The sequence below is a fragment of the Cebus imitator genome, unplaced genomic scaffold (assembly GCF_001604975.1).
Source record: "Cebus imitator isolate Cc_AM_T3 unplaced genomic scaffold, Cebus_imitator-1.0 Scaffold122, whole genome shotgun sequence".
In the NCBI taxonomy this organism is placed as follows: domain Eukaryota; kingdom Metazoa; phylum Chordata; class Mammalia; order Primates; family Cebidae; genus Cebus; species Cebus imitator.
In genome coordinates this window covers 2,111,464-2,134,277 of record NW_016107437.1, presented here as the reverse complement: position 1 = coordinate 2,134,277, position 22,814 = coordinate 2,111,464, and the positions used below count along the sequence as shown (strand labels likewise).

The following is a 22,814-nucleotide window of genomic DNA, read 5'->3' as shown; positions in this document are numbered from 1 at the left end:
CCATCCACCCACCATCCACCCATCCACCCACCATCCACCCATCCACCCACCATCCACCCATCATCCACCCATCCTCCACCCACCCCAGGGACCCACCGTCTTCTGTAAAGGGATAGATAGTAAATATTTTAGGCTTTATGAACCATCCAGTCTCTGTTTCAACTACCAACTCCACCAGTCTCGTGAAAGCAACTATAGATGATATGTAAGTGAATGCAAGTGGCTGTATTCCAGTAAAAGGATTTACAAGAGTTGGCAGTGAGCCAGATTCAGGCCTGAACCATTGTTTCCCACTCCGTATCTATTCCTCTGTTCATTCAGAAAACGTGTATGTGTTTCACCTATGCCAGGCTGTGCTCTGGGTGCAGGGACTGGGTAGTGAAAGAGACAGCCTGGGTGCCGGCCTCCTGGGTGGTGCATCACAGTGGGGCCAGGAAGATACAGCAAACTGGAGCTGCTTGGCCTGTGGTCAGGGCGTGGCAAATGCTGTGCAGGGAGGGGCCGGTGCTGGAAAACGGGCCTCACTGGTGAGGGTGAGCCCTGCAGAGGGAAGGGGCCCGAGGCAGGACTTTGCCTTGAGGATCACAGGACAGCCCGTATGGGGGGAGCGAAGGAGGTGAGGTTGGGAAGAGGAAGCAGTCACAGGCCATGCCAGAGCCCGGCTTCTTTTAAGTGCAGGGGACAACGTTTGATCAGAGTTTTTTCTTCCTGAGACAAAGGTGCTTGCTCTGTCACCCAGGCTGGAGTGCAGTGGTGTGATCTCGGCTTACTGCAACCTCCACCTCCCAGGGTCAAGCAATTCTCCTGTACTCAGCTGAGTAGCTGGGATTATAGGCGAGTGCCACCATGCCCGGCTAATTTTTGTTTTAGTAAAGATGGGGTTTCACCATCTTGGTCAGGCTGGTCTTGAACTCCTGACCTCGTGATCTGCCCACCTCAGCCTCCCAAAGTGCTGGGATTACAGGTGTGAGCCACCGTGCCTGGCCCTGATTTGTGTTTCTTAGAGGTTAGCTGGGGCAGAGGCAGGTGTGGAGGCTGGGAAGTGACAGCTGCTGCAGTATTCCCGGTGGAGGGGATGGGGAGGAGAAGCAGCTCTTGCCCCCGCTTGCCTGCCTGACACCCAGACTCTTTCATCCCAGGCCCTCTTGGTCTCCGGGGAGCACATCCTGGGCCGGGGTGGGCTCCTGCTGCGTTCCCGCTGCCAGGTGGGCCTCGCTCCAGCCCCAGAACACGGCCTGCACCTCAGTCTGACCCTCCGAAACCACAGCAGGCCTCACTCGCCTGACTTCTCCGGGGAGCTAGAGGTGGGTGGCCAGGACCCGGCTGACGGTTCCTGGGGAAGATGCGCCGACTTCGCCCCCGTTCCTCCCTGGCCAGCAGCTCCTCACTGCCTGGGCGGCCCCGCCACCTAGTGGCCAACTGAGGAACTGCAGACCAGCACCCGGGATGGGGCCAGAGCATCACCCTGGGTTCAGGGAACACCTGCTGAACCTCAGGAGAGGCCCTGGCGCCAAGACAAAGCAGCTCCTCCACTGGCCCAATACCCAGCCCTTCCTATAACGGAGAAGTAGCAGCTGGGCTGCCCAAGTTTGAATCTCAGCCCAGCTGCCTCCTGGCACCTGAGTTTCCTCCCCTGTAAAATGGGTAATTACACTGGCCGTATCTCCCATGGGGTTAACATTGCAAAGATTACATATGTTCATAGGCATAGATTGCTTAGAGCAGTGCCTGATGGAAAACAGCCACTATGTACGTATTTGCTGTCGTTAGCCACTATTGGCCCCATCTCCTCTCCTTCCTGCCTCCCAGCAGCCCTGGGAAGTAGGAGGGGGCAGAGTGGGCCTCCAATGCCTGCTCTGCCTTGACCTTGCCAGGCGATCCCAGCAAGGAAAGTCTCTGAACATCTGTTTCCTCATCTTGGATCAGTTGTTTCATAGGGTGGTTTTTGGGGGTCTGGATAGCAGCTCCCACTGCCCACATAGCCAAGGCATGTGACAGCAGGTGCTCTCTTGGTGATTCCATCTGCCTCCTCTGTCTCCCTGGCTGGGTAAACTTGACCTTGTGACTTTCCTTTGCTGAGCCTCAGTCTTCCCCCCATTAAATGGGAACATCTAACATCCCCCTTGCAGAATCCTTAGGAGGAAAACAGACATTTGTACAACATCTGCACATAGTAGGTACTTGTGAGAAGGGAATTCCCTCCCTTCCTGGCATCTAGAGCTGGATGAAGATGGCATGTGTGGGTTGATAGTTCAGCAGCTGTGGCCATTTCAAAGGAGATTTTCCTTCCAAGGTTCTTGTTCTCTGGGACTGATGGTCACTTCCCGTTTCCCAGCCAGGCTCCTGGCTGCTCCCGGCCCCCAGCTCTGTAAGCCCCATGCCTGATAGAACCAGATGCCTGGGAAGGAGCCTGTGGTGGACACTGAGCAAGTGGCTGGTCCTCTTGCTTCCCTGTCCTGCATTTACTTGAGACAGCTGTTCTGGCGCCTTCTCACTGGCTCCATTCTGGGGTCAGTGGAGTGGCCAGAGGCCTTCCCAGCCTTCTTTGATCCTCCCCACAACCCAGTGGCCCCAGGACAGACGAGGGACAGATTGAGGGAGGTCAGGCACTCTTCCAGGCTGCACAGAGGCAGGTGCGGCTGAGGCCGACTCTGTGTGGTCTGCAGATTGCCCCCTGACCCCAACTGGCTGGCAGGATCACACTGTGCTCTGTGAAATTCCACAGGAGTCCTGGGCTGAACCTTCTTCCTAACTTGGATCTTCTCAGAGATCAGTGCTTCTGCATGTGCAGTAAGCACCCTGCATTAGGTTCCAAGGGCGACTGTATTCAGTTGCCACCAACCGGAAGGATTAATGCAACAGACATGTTCTAGAGGCCAGAAGTCCAAAATAAAGTTGTCAGCAGGGCCACCTTCTCTCTGAAAGCCCTAGAGACGATCCTTCCGTACCACCTCTAGCTTCTGGTGGCTGCCAGGAATGCTTGGCTGTGGTGGCATCGTGCCAGTCTCTGCCTCTGTCCCAGGTGGTGGCCTTCTGCCTTCTGAGTGGTGTCTTCACATGGCCTTCTCCTAGGGACAGCATTCATTGGGTGTGTGGCCTACCTTCATCCACTATGGTCCCATCTTAACTTGATATTTGCAAAAAAACTTTCCAAATGATACCATGTTCATGGGAATGGGAGGTTAGGACTTCAACATATGTGAGGAACAAAATTCAACCCTTAACAGACACACGTGCAGACACACATACACTTTTAAGTCCTTCTGAGTTTTGGGAACCATTGTTCTGTATGTTTTACAGACCTTTGAGCTGAGGCCCAGAGAGGGTGCCGCCCTTACTGAAGGGTGCACAGCTTGGTAGCTGCAGTGTCTGGAGCAGAATACAGGGTAGCTGAGGCTCCTTCCCCTGCAGGGCCTCTTCCAGGCTTGTGTTCTGTTGGGGCCCCTGAGCCTCTCCACCACCCCATTCTAGACTCACCTGTCCTGGTCCTGGTCCCTGCCATGCCCTGAAGGCTAGGCGCCTGCAGGGATTGAGGTAAACTGCTCAGTGCCTGGGGTGTTATGCCACGTGTTACCTACGCCTCCGTGAACTTGCTTAGACCTTTGCAGTGGTTCCCATGCAAACTCAGAAAGCCTGGGCTCTTGGCAGAAACACCAGGGCACTGTGAATATTGGAAACACAAGTGTGCGGGGGTGGGGGGGGCCCTCCCTCAAACCAATTAAATCAGAGTGTCTGGGCAGGGTCTGGGAAGCAGTCATCTCTAAGTTACCCTGTGGCGGCTGCTGCTGGGTTGGTGGGCTCCTAAATGTTTTTTGAGAGAGTCTTACTCTGTCACCCAAGCTGAAGTGCAGTGGCGCCATCTTGGCTCACTGCAACCCCCGCCTCTCGGTTCAAGCAATTCTTCTGCCTCAGCCTCCCAAGTAGCTGGGACTACAGGTGTGTGCCACTATACCCAGCTAATTTTTTGTATTTTTAGTAGAGACAGGGTTTTACTGAAGCCAGGATGGTCTCGAGCTCCTGACCTGGTGATCCATGATCCCCCTGCCTTGGCCTCCCAGAGTGATGGGATTACAGGAGTGAGCCACTGTGCCCGGCCCTGAGTATTCTCATAGGTGCTTTCTGCGATGAGGCACTGGGAGCCTTTGGGGAGGGATGTGATACAGGGAAGCCCGTGGCCTGGAGATTGGGGCTGGGTATTGTGCCTTCCCCTGGTTTCCTACAGGTCCGACTACAACCTCCCCAGCCAGCCCCTTCCTGAGCCTGCAGCTGGCAGGAGACAGAGACCAGGAACAGGGCCTGGGACAGCCTCCACTCAGGACTTTACCCTCCCCCTCCCAGCTTCGTGGCTCCAAGGCTCACCGGGTTGGCCTACTGGGACGTGTCTCTACCTCAGCTTCTCAAAGCCTGGTCCAGTTGGAGGGAAATGTGGACAAGAGGGAGGAGAAAGTGAAGCTGTCTGTGTCCGGCATCCCAAGCTGTCTCCAGGCCTCTGTGACCCATGAGGAGGGTGAGTGGCGGCTGGGTCCCAGCTCAGCTCACTGGGTCATGGCCCCCATTGGCTCAAGAAAGGAGAGAGGTCTGGGCATTAAGATTTCAGAAGTCAGAACTGGGCCCAGGGGCTCACACCTGTAATCCCAGCACTTTGGGAGGCTGATAAAGGAGGATTGCTTGAGCTCAGGAGTTCGAGACCAGCTTGGGCAACACAGTGAGACTCCCATCTCCACATAAAGCCTCATGGGGTGGTGCGCTCCTGTGCCCCAGCTGCTGGGAGCAAGCTGTGATGTTGCCACTGCACTCCTGCTGCGGCGGCGATGAGACCCTGTGTCAGAAAAAAGGCTCAGGAAACCCCATCAGGATCGCATGGCATCCCTCACTGACAGCCATGGCAGGTTGCTGGGAAGGGTACAGAAGAGGGGGCTTCAGGTGGGTCAGCAGGTTGAGGTGGTGCAGCTCCAAGTCCTCACGTTGCAGAGCTTTGGGACTTGGTGTGGGGCAGTAGGGAGCTATGGAAAGTGGTGGAGGAGTGGGCAGCTGGAAACATCAGGGTGCTCAAGCAGGTCCTCTTCTGGCTCCAGGGGGCAGAGAAGAGAGTGTGGTGCTGCGGGCATGTGCTGACCGGCGGACAGCGGAGGTGGAGGTCCTGTTCCGGGATGGCAGGCAGCCCTTCCAGACCCTGGGCCGCCTGACCCTGCAGGCTGCCAACCACAGCCTCCTGCTGGCTGCACAGGGCTGCGAGGGGCGCCTGCTGGGCCATGTGGAGGTGAGGGGGCCTGGGCTGGGCCACAGGGAACACGTTACTGTTCTCTCTGGGCAGAAGCCACAGTGCCAGGAACCCCGAGCCCTTGGGGTCCATCTGTTCCCAGAAATCAGAGCACACAGTCCCAGGGTGAGGCCCGCACCTGTTGCTGGCACCAAGACCATTTGTCCATCTCATTCCTCTGCGGCCCCGAGGGAGTCCCAGCCTCTTCTCTGTCCTCACAGTCCAGGATTGCAGCAGTTGGCTCCCAGGTGCAAGCCCGGCTGGAAGAGAAGGTTCGAGGCTTGGGTGCCTCTGTGAGAAGGTTGCAGCACTTGGTGGGTAGCACAGAGGAGAGGGGTTGGGTGGAGAGCTCCCCCTCTGGACTGGCTTGTAGCCCCCACTTGCCAGGCATTCTGCCCTGGGCAGGAGGGTCTGGGGCTCTCTCTGCCCTGGACCTCACCCCGATTCTGCCTTGGCTTCCCTGCGCAGGTACAGCGGGGAGGCACCCTGAATGGCCTGGCAGGCTTCCTCCTACAGCTGTCCCAGGCAGGGCTAGAGGCCATGCAGACAAGTGGTCGGGCGGTCACCACCTTGTGGGGCCACAGCCAGGCCTGGCAGGCATTGACACAGCACCTGCCTCTTTACCTGGACCGGCTGCAGGTGGGGCTGGAGCAGCTGCGGAACGAACTGGAATGTGAGTGTGGGAGGGAGGGCTCAACCCTGCACCAAAATCCACGCCCAGTCAGGGGCCCTAAGCTCTCACATTGGCCTATGGCACTGTCAATCAGACCAGTGGCCTTGCTTCCTGCCGGCCTGCAGCCCAGCTCTGTTGAGACCCACGCCTTCTTATAGACCTACAGCCTTGGGTTTTTGTTTTTGTTTTTTTAAACAAAGCGTCTGTTGCCCAAGCTGGAGTGCTGTGGCATGAATTTGGCTCACTGCAACCTCCACCTCCCAGGGAGAAGCGATTCCTGTCTCAGCCTCCCAAGTAGCTGGGACTACAGGTGCATGCCACCATGCCCAGCTAATTTTTCTATTTTTAGTAGAGATGAGGTTTCACCATATTGGCCAGGATGGTCTCGATCTGTTGACCTTGTGATCTGCCTGCCTTAGTCTCCCAAAAAGCTGGGATTATAGGTGTGAACCACCATGCCCGGGCAACCTCATTTTTTTCGTGGGCTGCTGCCTCATTTTTTTTTTTTTTTTTTTTTAGACGGAGTTTCGCTCTTGTTACCCAGGCTGGAGTGTAATGGCGCCATCTCGGCTCACCGCAACCTCCGCCTCCTGGGTTCAGGCAATTCTCCTGCCTCAGCCTCCTGAGTANCTCCTGGGTTCAGGCAATTCTCCTGCCTCAGCCTCCTGAGTAGCTGGGATTACAGGCACGCGCCACCATGCCCAGCTAATTTTTTGTAGTTTTAGTAGAGACGGGTTTTCGCCTTGTTGACCAGGATGGTCTTGATCTCTTGACCTCGTGATCCACCCGCCTCGGCCTCCCATAGTGCTGGGATTACAGGCATGAGCCACCGCGCCCGGCCCTGCCTCATTCTTATAAGGTCTCCAAGCTAATATCCCTCATGCCTGCTGCCTCAGTTTCTTCAGTCTTCCTCCTGCTTTTGAGTGTACAGCCTTGTTTCTGTGAAGCTCACTGCCAGAAGGTCTCTTTCTGGTTCCACGATGAGCTTACTGTGGCCGTGTGGTCTTTTAAACACTCACAGCAACTGCCCTCCTGGCAGGACTAGGAAATTCTGGCCTCTCCACTATCCGGGGCTAATGCCGGCCCAGCACAGAGCCCCCAAGACCCTGCCCGGCACCAGGGTGGGCATCCCTCTGACTGGCTGTTGAACGTCACCTCTGTATCCACTCTGCTGTGCCAGAGTCCCATGGCCACCCACAGGGCAGTGAATTTGGAAGAGTGCTCCAGGACTCGGCACACTGTGCCGTTGGCAACTGTGATTGACTACAGCGAGAGGAGGCAGGAGTGTCGGGGCGGAGTCCAGGGGGAACCAGGGCCAGCACCCAGTGTCCTCTCCCAGTCTCTGTGCCTTCACACGGGATGCACTTGGCTGTCCCAGCACTATGTCACCCAGGGTGTTTAGTGGGGGCTGCCACATTGACAGGTGCTGCTTGGCTCAGAGCACACTGTCAGACTCCTAGGAGGCAAGCAGGGGTCCAGCATAAACCACGTTTGTACAAACGGTTCAGGTGCAGAGAGCCTCGTATGACTTCCAGGAGTGGTGGGAACCCTCCCCCAATGCAAGTTCCCAACCTATGAGCAGGCCATGCAGAGGCGGCTGGGGTCTGCTGTGACAACTCGCCTGCAATCTGCAGTTCCTGCTGCTCTATTCCTTCTCCCCCACCATCTTAATCCCAGGAACAGGCCCTATCTCCTCCAGGCCTGGGCTGGGCCTCTGAGCTGCCCAGAGGCCTCATGGTGGGTGGTGGCTGCCCGTTACAGGGCCCCTGGCCACACTGAAGGACGCCTACCTGGAGGTGACGCTGCGGCCCCTGGAGGAGGTGTGGCGGGAGCGGGCTGAGGAGGCCATGTGGTGGCTGCTGGTCTGGGTGTCCGGGATGCCAGGCAACGGGGGTCCCAGGCCCATCAGGATGGCCCTGGGGGCCATGAAAGGCACCCTGGAGCTGGTGAGTGAGAGCAAGGATGGGGTGTGGCTGGCAGTTGAGGATGACTGAGACAGCTCTGACTGTCTCCTCCCTCTCCAGGTGGCCCACCAGATGCTGTCCTGGGCTGAGGCCACATTCTCACGGGCACTGAAGAGGCTCTGCAAACCCCTGCTGGACCTGTATGACCTCGCAGCCAGGTAACGCAGGGTTGGGAGTGGTACATCCGGTGTTCCTGCCACATGTCAGGTGCAATGCTGAATGCTTCGACACCCTCTGACTCACTGACTACTGACCACCCTGCACAGAGGCTTCTTCACTCCCCATTTCACAGGAGAGGAAGCTGGGGTTTCTTCCTCACTCCATAGAGACCTCGTGAGCATGGTCCTAGCGCAGGCAGGATTTTAGGAGCTGCTGTGGAGGAGCGCAGTAGGCGAGGCTGACTCCTGTCTTCAGGAAGCTCATTTTACTTAGACACAAAGCCCAAGAAATCATCTACAGCAGGGTGTGTACCGCTCCCGGCAAAGAGCCTGAGAGTCACCCTCTTGTGACAGAGCAGAATGGCCTGCTTATTTCCTTTTGTTTTAGAATCATCTTTCTTTTGGGATAGAGTCTTGCTCTGTCTCCGAGGCTGGAGTGCAGTGGTGTGATCTCAGCTCATTGCAACCTCTGCCTCCTGGTTTCAAGCTATTCTCCTGGCTCAGCCTTCAGAGTAGCTGGGACTACAGGTGTGTGTACCACTGCACCTAATTTTTTGCATTTTTGGTAGAGAGGGTTTTGCCACTCGAGGCTCGTCTCAAACTCCTGACCTTAGGTAATGCACCACCCTTGGCCTTCCAAAGTGTTGGGATTACAGGCATGAGCCGCCACATCGGGCCTGTTTTGTAATCTTTTAAACACATAAAAGCCCTTCCTTCTTGCAGGCCATGCAGATGCCGGCCACAGTCTGGGTGTGGCGCACTACCCATCATTTACCACCACTGAGCCGTACATTAGGTGGCAAATGCTAGAGAAGGAACATTGGTGAGATGGTGGGCTGGGGATGCTATGGTGTGGCCAGGGCCAGCTTTGAGGAGAAGGTACAGTTCGAGCAAAAGCCTTGGGGCCAGTGTGGGAACAGAGCTCCAAGTGGGGGCACCACTGCACAGAGGCGTGATAGAGGGATATGCCTGGCCTGTTTGTTTTTGAGATGGAGTCCCATTATCTGTCACCCAGGCTGGAGTGCTGTGGTGTGATCTCGGCTCACTGCAACCTCTGCCTCTCAAATTCAAGTGATTCTGCTGCCTCAGACTCCTAAGAACCTGGGATTACAGGCATGGACCACCATACTCAGCTAATTTTTGTATTTTTAGTAGAGATGGGGTTTCACTGTATTAGCCAGGCTGGTCTCAGAATCCTGGGCTCCAGAGACTCAGTGCTGGGATTATGGGCATGAGCCACCATGTCTGGCCGGTTTGAATAGCAAGGTGGCAGGGTTGATGCAACTGGGGGGACTGGGAGGTCCCAAGGCTGGGGGGTGAGGGGAGGACTCTGGCTTCTGCTCTGATATAGGAAGGATATGATCACCCTTTCACTTCAAAAGGCCCCTTTGGTCCCTGTGTTGAGAACCCGGGGGTGGTGTATATAAGTCGGGAACCCAGTCTAGAGCACGGCCCTGGGGACCCAGTATCCTTTTCCCTCCCAGGCATGAGGCCCACCAGGAACCGGGCTCCAGGCAGCGGGGCAGCCCCCTTTCTCCATGCTGGTGGCCTTGCAGAGCATCTGGACTCCAGCTCTGCCTCTAACTGGGATTCCTCTGCATTGGCTCTGTGTGCCTCAGTTTCCCCCGTTGTATAATAGGGACTAGACCCGTATCATGGGGAAAAGGCTCCTAGTAATACAAGTTCCCGTTCCTGCCACCTTGTGGTCAGAATGTAGGCTGAGGAAGGGAAGTGCTCCCAAGGCAGGGCTTTGGCTTGGTTGAAGAATCACCTGCCTGGTTATTCGCCTACCTAGTGAGGGGGATCTGGTGGGGGTGCCAAAAAATGGATTCAACTGGCAGCGAGGGCATGGAGGCTGCTTCCTGCCCCAGCTGTAGGGCCTCTGGGCCCCTCCACTGGCCTATCAACAACAGAGTGTGCAATATTCCTCTTCCCATTCCACCCCCACGTGAGCCGAGATCTTCCTGATTTTTCAGATCTTACAGGCTTGACCCTACTCTACATATTGAGAAAGTTCTACTCCTCCCCTCAACTGTAGAAATTTCCTAGACCTTTTGGGCACAGTGGCTCATACCTGTAATCCCAGCACTTTGGGCAGATCATCCGAGGTCGGCAGTTCGAGACCAGCCTGGCTAACATGGTGAAACCCTGACTCTACTAAAAATACAAAAATTAGCCTGGTGTGGCAGCAAGTGCCTATATTTCCAGCTACTGTGGAGGCTGAGACAGGAGAATCACTTAAACCCAGGAGGCAGAGGTCGCAGGGAGTTGAGATCGTACCACTATACCCGAGCTTGGAAAACAGAATGAGATTCTGTCTCAAAAAACAAAAACAATTTCTTTTTTAAAATTATTTATTTTTCTTTGATTCAGCAATTTTACTTTAATTTATCCTAAGGAAATTATCAAATGCTGATAAAATGTTTGTACAAGGATGGTCACTACAAAATTATTTAAAATTGAGAAGAAATGGAAAACATTTTACATATCCAACAATAGTTGATAGGTTTAAATAAATTAAGGCTCATGGATAAGATTGAATTCTACTGATTGACTGTTAAAACATGCAGAGAAACGCAGGCTCGGCATAATGCTGTGTGTGTGTGTGTGTTATCTGCATATATCTATACTATTGGTCAGAAGAGCAAATTGTACAACACATTAATCACATGTTATCACTACTTGGTGGAAGAACAGGTGGCTTTAATTTCATTTTACTTTTTAAAGTTTTCCTAGCTTTCTTCAAGGAGTATTTGTTACTTTATTGGAGGAGGAGTTTGAAGAAAACTTGTTTAAAATTGTTTACTGTAGTAAAAGACACATAGTATAAATTCTGCCATTTAAGGTATTTTTAAGTATACAATTTGGTGGTATTAATTATATTCATAATGTTGTTCAACCATCACCACTATTTATTTCTAAACTTTTTCATTTTCCCCCAAACAGAAACGCTGGACCCATGAAACAATAACTCCTGATTTCCCCCACCCCCTCTATGGTCCTTGAGTACTTCTAACCTACCTTCTGTCTCCATGAATTTGCTTATTCTAGATTTTTTTTTTTTTTTTTTTAAAAGACGGAGTTTTGCTCTCGTTACTGAGGCTGGAGTGCAATGGCGTGATCTCGGCTCACCGCAGCCTCCGCCTCCTGGGTTCAGGCAATTCTCCTGCCTCAGCCTCCTGAGTAGCTGGGATTACAGGCACGTGCCACCATGCCCAGCTGATTTTTTTGTAGTTTTAGTAGAGACGGGGTTTCACCATGTTGACCAGGATGGTCTCGATCTCTTGACCTTGTGATCCACCCGCCTCAGCCTCCCAAAGTGCGTGAGCCACCGCGCCCGGCTAGATATTTTATATAAGGATAATCACACCACATTTTTTCTTTTGTGTCTGGTTTATTACACCTATAATGTTTTCTAGGTTCGTCCATGTTATAGCATGTATCAAAATTTTATTTTTAAAGGATGAATCATATTCCATGGTATGAATATATCATATTTTATTTATCTATTCACCTGCAGATGGGCATGTGGGTTTTTCCGACTTTCAGCTATTGAATAATGCTATAATGAGCACTGATGTATAGGTATCTGAGTCCCTACTTTTAATTCTTTTAGGTGTATACCTAGGAGTAGAGATTTTGTATCATATGATAATTCTACAATTAACTTTTTGAGAAACTTCTGCTTTTTTGAGAAAAAATCCATTTTTAAAATTTCATTGTGATTCAACTTTCAAGAATATAGTGTAGAAAGGGGCAGGTTGATGTCAGCATCTATCAGTTGTAAAACTGAATGTCTCAAAATGTTCTCTGTTTTACACATACCCACACAAGCTAGAAACTTAGGCCAACTTTTAGAAAATGTCAATATAAATTTAATTTATCCAAATATCTGTAAGAGCTTTATGTATGCCAAGCATTTCAGGGCTAGAAGCTAAAAGAAACTTTGTGATCAGTAACTCTTTTTGGAATGTTTCAAGTTGCAAAATCACCCCTGAGAAAGCCAAAACCACATCATTTACTTTATTGCAATCTTTTGCCAACACTTAGATCTTTTTCTTACATTTCCACAAGCTAAATTTTCAGCAGGCAAACTCCAAGTGTTTTCATTTAGGAATTCCTTTTTTTTTTCTTTTTGAGACAGAGTTTCATTCTTGTTACCCAGGCTGGAGTGCAATGGCGTGATCTCGGCTCACCGCAACCTCCGTCTCCTGGGTTCAAGTAATTCTCCTGCCTCAGCCTCCCGAGTAGCTGGGACTACAGGCGTGCGCCACCATGCCCAGAAAAAAACAATTTCCTACACCTTCCAGCTCCTGTCCTCGGCATCCCCACACACAGGCCCCATGCTGCCCAAGACCCAGGGGGCAGATCAGGCATGACATCAGACATTTGTGTCCTCAAAACAGGGCAGCTTTGTTTCTGTCCTGGCCTCACCCCCTACCTCTGCTGTCATGCCAGCCTCCGTCCTCCTCCACCTCATTATGGGATTTCCTAGAACAAGGACAGCCCCTCCCCGAGAGACACCCCAATGCTCCCCATGGCAGAGCTCTTCCCGTGGACCTGTGAGCTCCCCCTCTGCAGCCAAAGGAAGCAAAGCTCAGCCACGCATAGCGACTTGCCCTGTGTTCCCTCTAGGAACTACTCCGTGGTGGTGACGTTGCCACTGCTGCCTTGGGGAGATGAGCCCCTGGACATGGCCCGGCTGACCAGCTACCTGGTGGAGGAGAAGCTGCTGCGGCCGCTCCGAGAGCTGTCCAGGGCCAATGTGCTGGCCGAGTTCTACCGGCTCAGACACTGCCTGCTGCAAGGTCCCTGGGAGTGTGAGTCCTGCCCTGGGCTGTGCCGCCCTCCTCGCTGGGAGCCCCCTGCCCCGTGGGCACAGCAGCAGGGCCATGCAGGGGCAGGTACTGTGGGGTCACAGGGAAGCCTGCAGAGGCTCGCGCCTCTGCAGGTGCCAGGCCCAGAGCTTACTGGACTTCCCAAAGTGCTATGGGACTGGGGCTGAGGCTGCACATCCTGCTCTTCTCCAGATTATAAGGCCTGGCCCAGCGCAGGAGTATAGTGGCCGTTTAGGGCTTTAGGCCAGCTCCCTCCCTGTGGGCTGTGCTGGAGCAGCAGGCAGACCTCCCATTACAGCTGGAAGGGCACCGAGTTTAGACTCAGCAGTCAGGGGCGACCTGCAACCAAGGGCGGTGCTGGGATGACCGGCTCTGGGCTCCTGGGGAGCTTGCGTGTGGCTCAGGTGATTAACCTCTGTGGACTTGGCTTCCTCCACTGTGAAATGCAGGTAACCATGTGGCTCGCTCACATGGGTAAGGGGCATGTACGGTTCTTAACGCATGAGGGAGCCCCTCATGTCTGTGGGGGAGCCACAGTACCCAGGCTTGGCGAGAAGCGGTTTATCCGTGTGGGACTCACACAGAGGCCTAGGGCTCCCTAGAAGGGTGGGTATAGTCAGGTCTAAGCAGCACACTGATCTTGTAGAAAACAGCCTGATCTTCAAGTTCTGTGTGACTGACCATAGGCTTCTCTGTGCCCCTCAGTTCTGGCAGCTGACCACGGGGCGGGTAGTGCCTCCCTCAGATTGCTGGCCCTGGCCATCAGGTGTCTGGCTGTGCATGATAGATGGTGCTTTCCCGCCACAGGCACGAGCACCCCCAAGGCACAGCTCAGGGGCCGCGCTGGCTGGACTGGTCAGACCTGCTCCTTCACAGGTCATCTCTTCCCTACCCTGAACACGGCAGGTCTGCAGGACGCTGTTATCGTGTTTGAGGGAGCTGTTGGCCGTCCACTTAAACAGTCAATGTTTTCCCCCCCCAGTAGCTTCCTTGAGATTAAATGGATGACTTGTATGATTTTTTTTTTTTGAGACTAGGTCTCACTTCTGTTGTCATGGTTGGAGTGCAGTGGTACAGTCTCGGCTCACTGCACCCTTGACCTCCTGGGTTCAAGTGATCCTCCTGCCCTCAGCCCCACAAAGCGCTGGGATGGCTTAGCGCCACGGTGCCCGGCTGATGTGTCAATTTTAAGTGCACGATTCAGTGGCTTCTAGTTTATTCAGAGTTGTGCATGTTCCACCACAATCGATTTTAAAACATTTTTATCTTAAAATGAAACCCTGTAGCTAAGTCTGCCTGCTGTGTCCATGGCTGTGCCTGCTCTGGACATCTGCTGTAAATGGAAGTATAAATACATGGTCTCTGAGCCAGGCTTTGTTACTTAGCACAACAGTGTTGTAGCGGGTCTCAGGACTCCATTCCTTGTTAGGGCTAAATGGGCCGTAGCCCTTCAGCTCATGTCATCCTGAAGCAGGTGGGGGATCGCTGGGCCTCTGGCTGCTGCACCAGGGGAGAGAGGACTCCTGGTCTCAGGGCAGGCTAAGCCGGGGCTCTAGGCATTGGGGTGCCCAGCAGGCATCGGGCTCCTCCTGAGGTGGGTGAAGCTGGCTCCACTCACCCTGCCTTTGGGGCTGCTCCTCCCCAGACCATGCCCTGGTGGCCGGGGCCCAGCATGTGGTGACTTTCGACGGCCGGGTGTGGGACCTCAGCGCCCAGTGTGGCAGCATCCTGCTGGCCCAAGACTTTGCTCACAACATATTCTCCCTGATGCTGAGTAGGACAGGCTTGGGGCTCACAGCCCTGACCATGGAGCTGAACCACATGACCCTCATCTTCTACCCCAGCCTGCAGGTGAGGAGGAGAGGCTCCAGCTTCCCCCGAGACCTGTGCCTGTGGCAGGTCGCCTGGAGGGATGGCCCTTTCAAGATTTTCCCCTGGCTGTGGGTCAGCCCTCCTGTCCATCCCCTCTCGTCCACAGGCCTACAGGCTGTACAACTCCTCCCTGCCGGGGGAGAGCTGTCCAGACCTCCAGCTGCCTCCTGCCATGACAAGGAGGGACATCCTCAGGATTGAGCTGGCCAGTGAGGACGGGGTCTCCATCTCCTGTGATGTGCCCACCGGCCTCTGCAGCCTGACTCTGGGCCTCTGGCAACATGGTGAGTCTGGGCCCTAGCGGGGTTGGCCCCACCACCAAGAGCCTCTTCAGGATGCACCATTCTCAGCTTCCAGTGCGACAGGTCCCTGGGCTGTTGGCGGCCACTGTGGTTGAGATGATGGCACCGATGCCCACGGCTTTCTGCCCCCATCCCTGGGATATGTGGCTCCAGGGAACACAAAGGGCAGGCCTGGATTCCCGCCGCTTGAGCTGAGGACATGGGGAGGGGACGGAGGGACACATGCTGTCCTTAGTCCCTGTGCTTTCTCTCCCTCTTCTGATGAGGGTTTAGAGCCAGAGCTCTGGGCTCTGGGGTGGAGGTGGCGGGATTCTACCAACCCTCAGTGTGCCTCAGGCTCGTGTCTCATACAGGGGCCTGGGGGAGGATCACAGGCTCTCAGGACCTCCTCAGCTTCCCTCCTCCCCACAGGCATATCCGCTGGCCTTCTGGGCACCAACGACAATGAAGCAGGCAATGAGCTGATGTTGCCGGATGGCTCTGTGGCCCACAGCCTGGAGGGGCTCAGCCTGGCCTGGCAGGTGAGCAGATGCACCTGCCCTTCCTCCCTCTGGCTGACGCTCTTGAGGGCTGCTCGCTGCAGAGTCCCAGGAGAGGCAGGTGGCCTGCTGGCTCTGCAGAGGTCTTTGCAGGCCCAGGGTTGGGGGGAGTCTCCTGCTGAGGCTAATCTATGTGGTGAGCCACATGGTCCAGCGGGAGGCCTGAGTCTTGTGTCTGTCCTGCCAGGTGGATGGTGACTGCAGGGCCACTGAGAAGACTCAGCAGGCCTGCCCAGGACAGAGCCCCACCTGCCGGGCCTTCTTCCAGGACCCTCGCTCCAGCTTGGGAAACTGCTTCCAGGTGGTGAGTGTGAGCCTGGCCCCCGGGACACAGAAAGCCCTTTCCCCAGTCTACCTTGCGGAGTGGCATGGAGGAAGGGCCTAGGCTAGAGACAGTGACTGGGTGGCCCTGATTTCAGGTGGACCCTGCACCATTCCTCAGCCTGTGTGTGCAGGACCCCTGTGGCACCCGGGAGCTCCAGCCTGCCTGCACTCTGGCAGATGCCTACATCCACATGTGCCCGCAGCTTCATGCCCCTGGCCCCACCTCCACAGTGTGGTAAGCTGCCCTAGCCGGCTGGCACTCTGCCCCGTGTGGCATCTGCGTTCCAGACGGAGGGAAAGCCCATCTCCCTTTCTTGCCAGGGAGGACAAATAATTGTCATTCAAGGAGCCAATAGTCAAAACAAAACATTTACGGCCTGACACAACTTGGATGTGTGTCCCCTCCAAATCTCACGTTTGTTAGAGGGGGTACATGCCTCATGGATGGCTTAGCACCCTCCGTTTGGTGAAGCGTGAGTTCTTGCTCTATTAGTTCACATGAGAGCAGTTGTTTATAAAGAGCCTGGCACCTCCTCTCTCTCTCTTTGTACCCCTCCTGTTTCTGCCATGATTGATTGTAAGCTTCCCAGCGCCTCACCAGAAGCCAAGCAGATGCTGGAGCTGTGCTTGTACAGCCTGTAGAACTGTGAGTCAATTGTATCTCTAATTTATGATCTGCCCAGGCTGGACTGTAGTGGTGCAATCTCACCTCACTGCAACTTCCACTTCCCAGGTCCAAGCAAGACTCCTGCCTCAGCCTGCCAAAAATACAGAGGGATGTAGTTTTAGAAGAGATGGGGTTTTGCTGTGTTGGCCAGGCTGGTCATGAATTCCTGACCTCTGGTGATCTGCCTGCCTCAGCCTCCCAAACATACAGGAGGTAGTTTTGTAGAGATGGTGTTTTGCCATGTTGGCCAGGCTGGTCTTGAATTCCTGACCTCTGGTGATCCGCCTGCCTCGACCTTCCCGAAGTGCTGGGATGACAGGCGTGAGCCACCGCGCCCAGCCTCACTAGGGTTTTGGATGTCCACCACCGTTTAGGGAAAATGCCCAGCCCCCGTTTTCCCTCTGCTCTCATACCGCAAAAATCATCATCAACATACAAGATGACTTCTGTGAGAAAATGTTTGTCCCCACTACCAGGGTGGACCTCTAATTCAGTTCTAACACAAGCTACCTTGAGGTTCCTTAGCCAGTGCTGCATATGGTTGCCACAGCCAAAGCCCCACTGAAAGGGCATAGAAGTCAGTGGCAACAAGAGGAGTGGACTTCCAAGAGCTTCAGAAGCCAGAGTTAGTGGCTGCCATTCATAGACATTTAAAACTTAACGAATTCAGCAGAAGAGAAAATTCATCAATTGGAAAATATGGCAAAGGGCAGATGACATGAGAAGATCCAACATGTCTCAAAGAAGTGTGGTGGCTCATCCCTGTAATCCCAGCACTTGGGAAGCCAAGATGAGTGGATCACCTAAGGTCAGGAGTTCAAGACCCGCCTGGCCAACATGGTGAAACCCTGTCTCTACTAAAAATACAGAAATTAACCAGGCGTGAATGTGTATGCCTGTAATCCCAGCTACTCGGGAGGCTGAGGCAGGAGAAATGCTTGAACCCAGGAGGTGGAGGTTGCGGTGAACCAAGATCTTACCACTGCACTCCAGCCTGGTGACAGAATGAGAGTCTGTCTCAAGAAAAATTCCAGAATGAAAACAGAGACAGGACCCTTTAGAGTCAGGAGGCACAATCCCCAATACAATAAATCCATCCATACCTAGAGCCATCCAAACAAACAAAGAACTGGTGCTAAAAGCTACTGAGGAGGGTGGAAAGGAGGAGGAACGTGTTGACAATTGCTTTCCCACCAGCAGGAACAGAAGATAGTGGAGTAAGAGAAAGCAAGGATGAGGTTAGAGTTCATACCCAGCTCAACTATTGCTTAATGAAATAACCTCTCAGCACTGATCTGTCAAGTGTCCATTTGTGGTAAAGAGATCTCTAAAGGGACACATCCACATGTTCATTTACATACTGTCTGGGTCTGCTCTCCTGCGACAGCAGCAGAGTATCTGCCAGGGAGACCACATTTTTGCTCTCTGAAAGACTCAATTAGGAAGATGGAAAGATAAGCTACAGATTGGGAAAAATGTTTACAAACCACCTATCAGACCAAGGACTCATCTCCAGAATACATGAAGAACTTAAAGCTCAAAAGTAGGCCAGGTGCAGTGGCTCACGCTGGTATTCCTAGCACTTTGGGAGGCTGAGGCGAGATGGCTTGAATCCAGGAGGTCAAGGCTGCAGTGAGCCATGACTACACTCCTGGCTGCATGACAGAGTGAGACCTTGTCTCAGAAAACAAAACCTCCAAAGTAAAAAATGGGAAATAAATGCATGAACAATGTTTGTACCCCCAGCCATAGAGAAACAAGGTAGTGCTACACACCTGACCTCCGGTGAGTTCTGGCAGCAGTTGGTGAGCTGCAGGGACTCCGCAGCATAAAGCATTAGTTGAACAACCAAATGACCGGATTGTGATCTCAGCATCCACTGAGCACTGTTCTAGTACCAAAAAGGCGGTGGCTGCGGAGAATAAAGCGAGGCTTAGAGGCAGGAATCAAGGTCACGGTCTACCAACCAGATCCTCTCAGGAAGCAGCATTGGACTCATGAAGTGCCAAGACAGCAGGTGGTGTGGCTCCAAGGGAAGCTTGGAGAATCTGGGAGTCAAGCTGAATCACTCATTTTTCTGACCATGTAAATACAAAACTGTCAGCTACTACTGCGATTAACAGAACACCTGGAAGGACAGGCAACTCAGAAGATTTATAGCCACAGGGTAACAATGGACTATTATCTGCAGTTAAGGTCCTCTCCCTTCCTCTTGGGGTTAACTTTTTTGAGATGGAGTCTTGCTCTGTTGCCCAGGCTGAAGTGCAGTGGAGCAATCTAAGCTCACTGCAACCTTCTCCTCTCGGGTTTCAGCAATTCTCCTGCCTCAGCCTCCTGAGGGGCTGGGATTACAGGCACGTGCTACCATGTCCAGCTAATTTTTTTGTGTTTTTAGTGGAGACGGGGGTTGCACCATGTTGGCCAGGATGGTCTCAAACGTCAGACCTCATGATCTACCTGCCTTGGCCTCCCAAAGTGGTGGAATTACAGATGTGGGCCACCGAGTCTGGCCAGGTTTATTTTAAAGCAAGGGTGAAATTCTTCCCCTCTCTTGGACATCAGTGAAGTATTTATGAAAAGCAGTCACCAATTACAGTTAACTTCTGAAGTACAAATTTAAAGGTGGTTGTAAGTTACAAAACAAAGACATCTTATGAACTCATAAGAAAAAAAGAATATTAAGACAGTTATTATTATTTTTGAGATAGGGTCTTGCTCTGTCCTCCAGGCTGGAGTACAGTGGTGCAGCCTCCCAAGTAGCTGGGATTACAGGTGTCCGCCAGCATGTTTTTGTATTTTTAGTAGATATGGGATTTCACCATGTTGGCCAGGCTGCTCTCAAACTCCTGACCTCATGTGATCCTTCCACCTAGCACCTGACCAGAGAAATTAAGACATTCAAAGACAAAAAAAAGCTGAGATAGTTCATTACATTGGGACCTGCCCTGCAGAAATGCTAAAGGGAGTCCTTCAAGTCAAAACAAAACAATGCTAGATGGACATTTGAAGGCACATAGAAAGACCTGTATTATTGGAATTTTGATTCATATCTCTGATTTTAATTATTTTATTAGATTTAAAAGAGATGTGTAACCGTAAGCATATGTTAAATATGTGATTTATTTAAAAAAAATTAGGCATGGTGGCAGGCACCTGTAGTCTCAGCTATAGAGCATCACTTCAGGTTACAATGAGCTATGACAGTCAATGCACTCCAGCCTGGGTGACAGAGTGAGACCCTCTCTGCAAGATATACTTTGTAACAACAACAACATAGGACGGGGCAGAGCTGTCAAGCAGTAGAGTATTTGTATGGGATTGAACTTACTAGTTTAAAATCGATTGCTGTAACTTCAGGATGTTTTAAATAATCCTTATGGTAATTACAAAGAAAATATCTACAGAATGTACACAAAAGGAAATGAGAAGGAATTCTAAGTGTGTCACACAAAAAAAATCAAACACAAAGGCAGGCAGAAGCAAGGAAATGAGAGAAAACCGTAAGCCATGCAGAAAACAGTCCACAGAGTGGCATGGGGAAGCCCTCTAAATCGTGTGCTGGGCTCCTCCCAGAGCAACTGCTCAGCTTAGTCCTTGGCTGTGGGCCTCATGGCACAGTCACCCACCATGCTAGTGAGTTTCATCAGATGATCATCTTTAAAAAATGCAAATTATTTCCACAATCAAAAGACTGTAAGAGATTTACACATAGGTTGAAAGTGAAAGGATGAAAAAAGATACTCCATGCAAATGGTAACTGAAAAAAGGAGGAGGAGCTAGGCTCATCTCAGACTAAATAGACTTAAGGTCAAAAGCTATTATCAGAGATAATAACAGTCAATTCACCAAAAAGATGCAACAGTTATAAAGGTACATGCAACGCACCTCAGAGCTCCTAAATATATGAAGCAAACACTGATAGAATGAAAAGAGAAACAGTTCTATGAAAATTGCAGGAAATTTCAACACCTCACTTTTTTTTTTTTTTTTTTTTGAGACAATCTCTGTTTCCCAGGCTGGAGTGCAGCCGCAACCTCCTGAATTCAAGTGATTCCCGTGCCTCAGTCTCAGAGTAGCTGAGATTACAGGTGTATGCCACCATGCCCAGCGATTTTTAGTAGAGTCGGGGATATACCATGTTGGCCAGGCGGATCTTGAACTCCTGACCTCAAGTGATCCACCCGCCTTGGCCTCCCAAAGTGCTGGGATTACAGGCATGAGTCAGCTGGCCCAGCCCAATAACTCACTTTCAATAATGGATACAACAACCAGACAGAAGATCAAGAAGCAAACAGAGGGCTTGAATGATACTATAGATGAATAGGACCTACCAGACATACACAGATGAGTTCACCCAGCAACAGAATACTCATTCTTCAAAGTACCTGTGGAATGTTCTCTGGGAAAAATCATATTAGGCCTCAAAGCAAGATTTAATACATTTTAAATGACTGAAATCATAATAGCAGAAGGATAACCAGAATATCCACAAATATATGGGAACTAAACATACCACAAAACTATCAAAGAAAAAAAGGAAAATTAGAAAGTATTTTGATACAAAATGATGTATCAAATCTTATGGGATGCAGCCAAAGCAGTGCTATGAGGGAAATTTATAGCTGTGCACTCTTACATTAAAGAAAACTGGCTGGAGGTGGCTCACATCTGTAATCCCATCACTTTGGGAGGCCGAGACAGGCAGATAACCTGATGTCAGGAGTTTAAGACCAGCCTGGCTGACATGGGAAACCCAATCTCTACTAAAAACAAGAAATAGCCAGGCGGCGTGGCAAGCACCTGTAATCTCAGCTACTTGGGAGGCTGAGGCAGGAGATTCATTTGAACCCATGAGGAGGAGGTTGCAGTGAGCTGAGATTGTACCACTACACTCCAGCCTGGGAGACACAGCTAGACTCCATCCCCCCATTCCCACAAGAAAAAAAGCAGCAGCCAGGCATAGTGACACTGTTCTATAATCCCACCTACTTTGAAGGCTAAGGCCAGGAGATTGCTTGAACCCAGGAGTTTGAGACTAACTCAGCAAGTGGCAAGACCCTCTGTCAAATAAAAGAAAAAGGAAAAGCTCTCAAACCGCAATCCTAACTTTGCACCTTAAATTATTAGAAAAAGAAGAACAGCCTAAACCCAAAGCTCGGAGAAGGAAGGAAATACTAAAGGTTAGAACAGAAATAAATGAAATAGAAGATGAATCAGTGACCAAAAACTTGACAAGAAAGTACAAGAACAGATGGCTTCATGGGTGACTTATACCAAACATTTACAGAATCAATACCAGTCTTGCTCATCGTCTTCCAAAATCCTGAGCAAAGAATACCTCAAAACTCATTCTGTGAGGCCAGCATTACTGATACCAAAGGCAGACAAGGCAGCAGAAGAAAATACACCACTATCCCTGATCAATACAGATGCAAAAGCGCTCAAGAAAATACTCATGAGAATTCAACAGCGTCATAGATGAATTATACAACATGATCAAGTGAGATTTATTCCTGGAATGTAAAGATGGTTACGATATAAACATCAATATAAGATAACACATTAACAGAATGAAGGGGAAAAAAATACATGACGATTTGTTTCAATTAGTACAGAAAAAGCATTTAATGAAGTTTAATATCCTTTCATGATTAAAAACATACTGACTAGAAATCGAAACAACCTCAACGTACTAAAGGTCATATGAACAACCTCTAGCTACTGTCATTCTCAATGATGAGAGACAAAGTTTTCCAAGATGAGGAATAAAACAGTGATGCCCGCTTTCACAATACTGGAAATCCTAGCCAGAGCTATTAAAGAAAGGAAAAAGAAAAGGCATCCAAATTGGAAAGGAAGAAGTAAAATCTTCTCTGTTAACAAACGACATGATCTTCTTTGTAGAAAATCCTGAAGACTGCACAAAATAAACTGTTAGAACTAATAATCTGTCCAAGTTTCAGGATTACGAAATCAACATACAAAAGTCAGTTGCATTTCTACACACTAACAGTCAACAATCCAAGAAGGAAATTAAGAAAATGGTTCCTGCTGGCTTGGTTGTGGATGCCTATAGTCCCAGCTACTTGGGAGGCTGAGGCAGGAGAGTCGCTTGAGCCTGGGAGGTCCATGCTGTCAGTTTTTATAACGATTATGCCCCTGTGAATAGCCACTGAACCCCAGCCTGGGCAACATAGTGAGGCACTATCTTAAAAAA

The 22,814-nt window shown here is 51.4% G+C and overlaps 1 protein-coding gene across 1 annotated transcript in view; it reads left to right on the top strand.

Moving 5' to 3' along the window:
- Nucleotides 1–22,704, top strand: part of LOC108312180 — a 160,800-nt gene extending 138,096 nt beyond the window's left edge. Inside the window, 15 exon segments of the mRNA XM_037742506.1 lie at nucleotides 1,140–1,304; nucleotides 4,339–4,507; nucleotides 5,076–5,260; nucleotides 5,482–5,574; nucleotides 5,729–5,933; nucleotides 7,695–7,879; nucleotides 7,958–8,055; nucleotides 12,691–12,875; nucleotides 14,539–14,744; nucleotides 14,872–15,049; nucleotides 15,479–15,588; nucleotides 15,794–15,910; nucleotides 16,026–16,120; nucleotides 16,122–16,165; nucleotides 22,561–22,704. Of these exon segments, the coding sequence (XP_037598434.1) occupies nucleotides 1,140–1,304; nucleotides 4,339–4,507; nucleotides 5,076–5,260; nucleotides 5,482–5,574; nucleotides 5,729–5,933; nucleotides 7,695–7,879; nucleotides 7,958–8,055; nucleotides 12,691–12,875; nucleotides 14,539–14,744; nucleotides 14,872–15,049; nucleotides 15,479–15,588; nucleotides 15,794–15,910; nucleotides 16,026–16,120; nucleotides 16,122–16,165; nucleotides 22,561–22,607 (2,082 nt within the window). The 3' untranslated portion in view covers nucleotides 22,608–22,704.
- The last annotated feature ends 110 nt before the right edge of the window (nucleotides 22,705–22,814 follow it).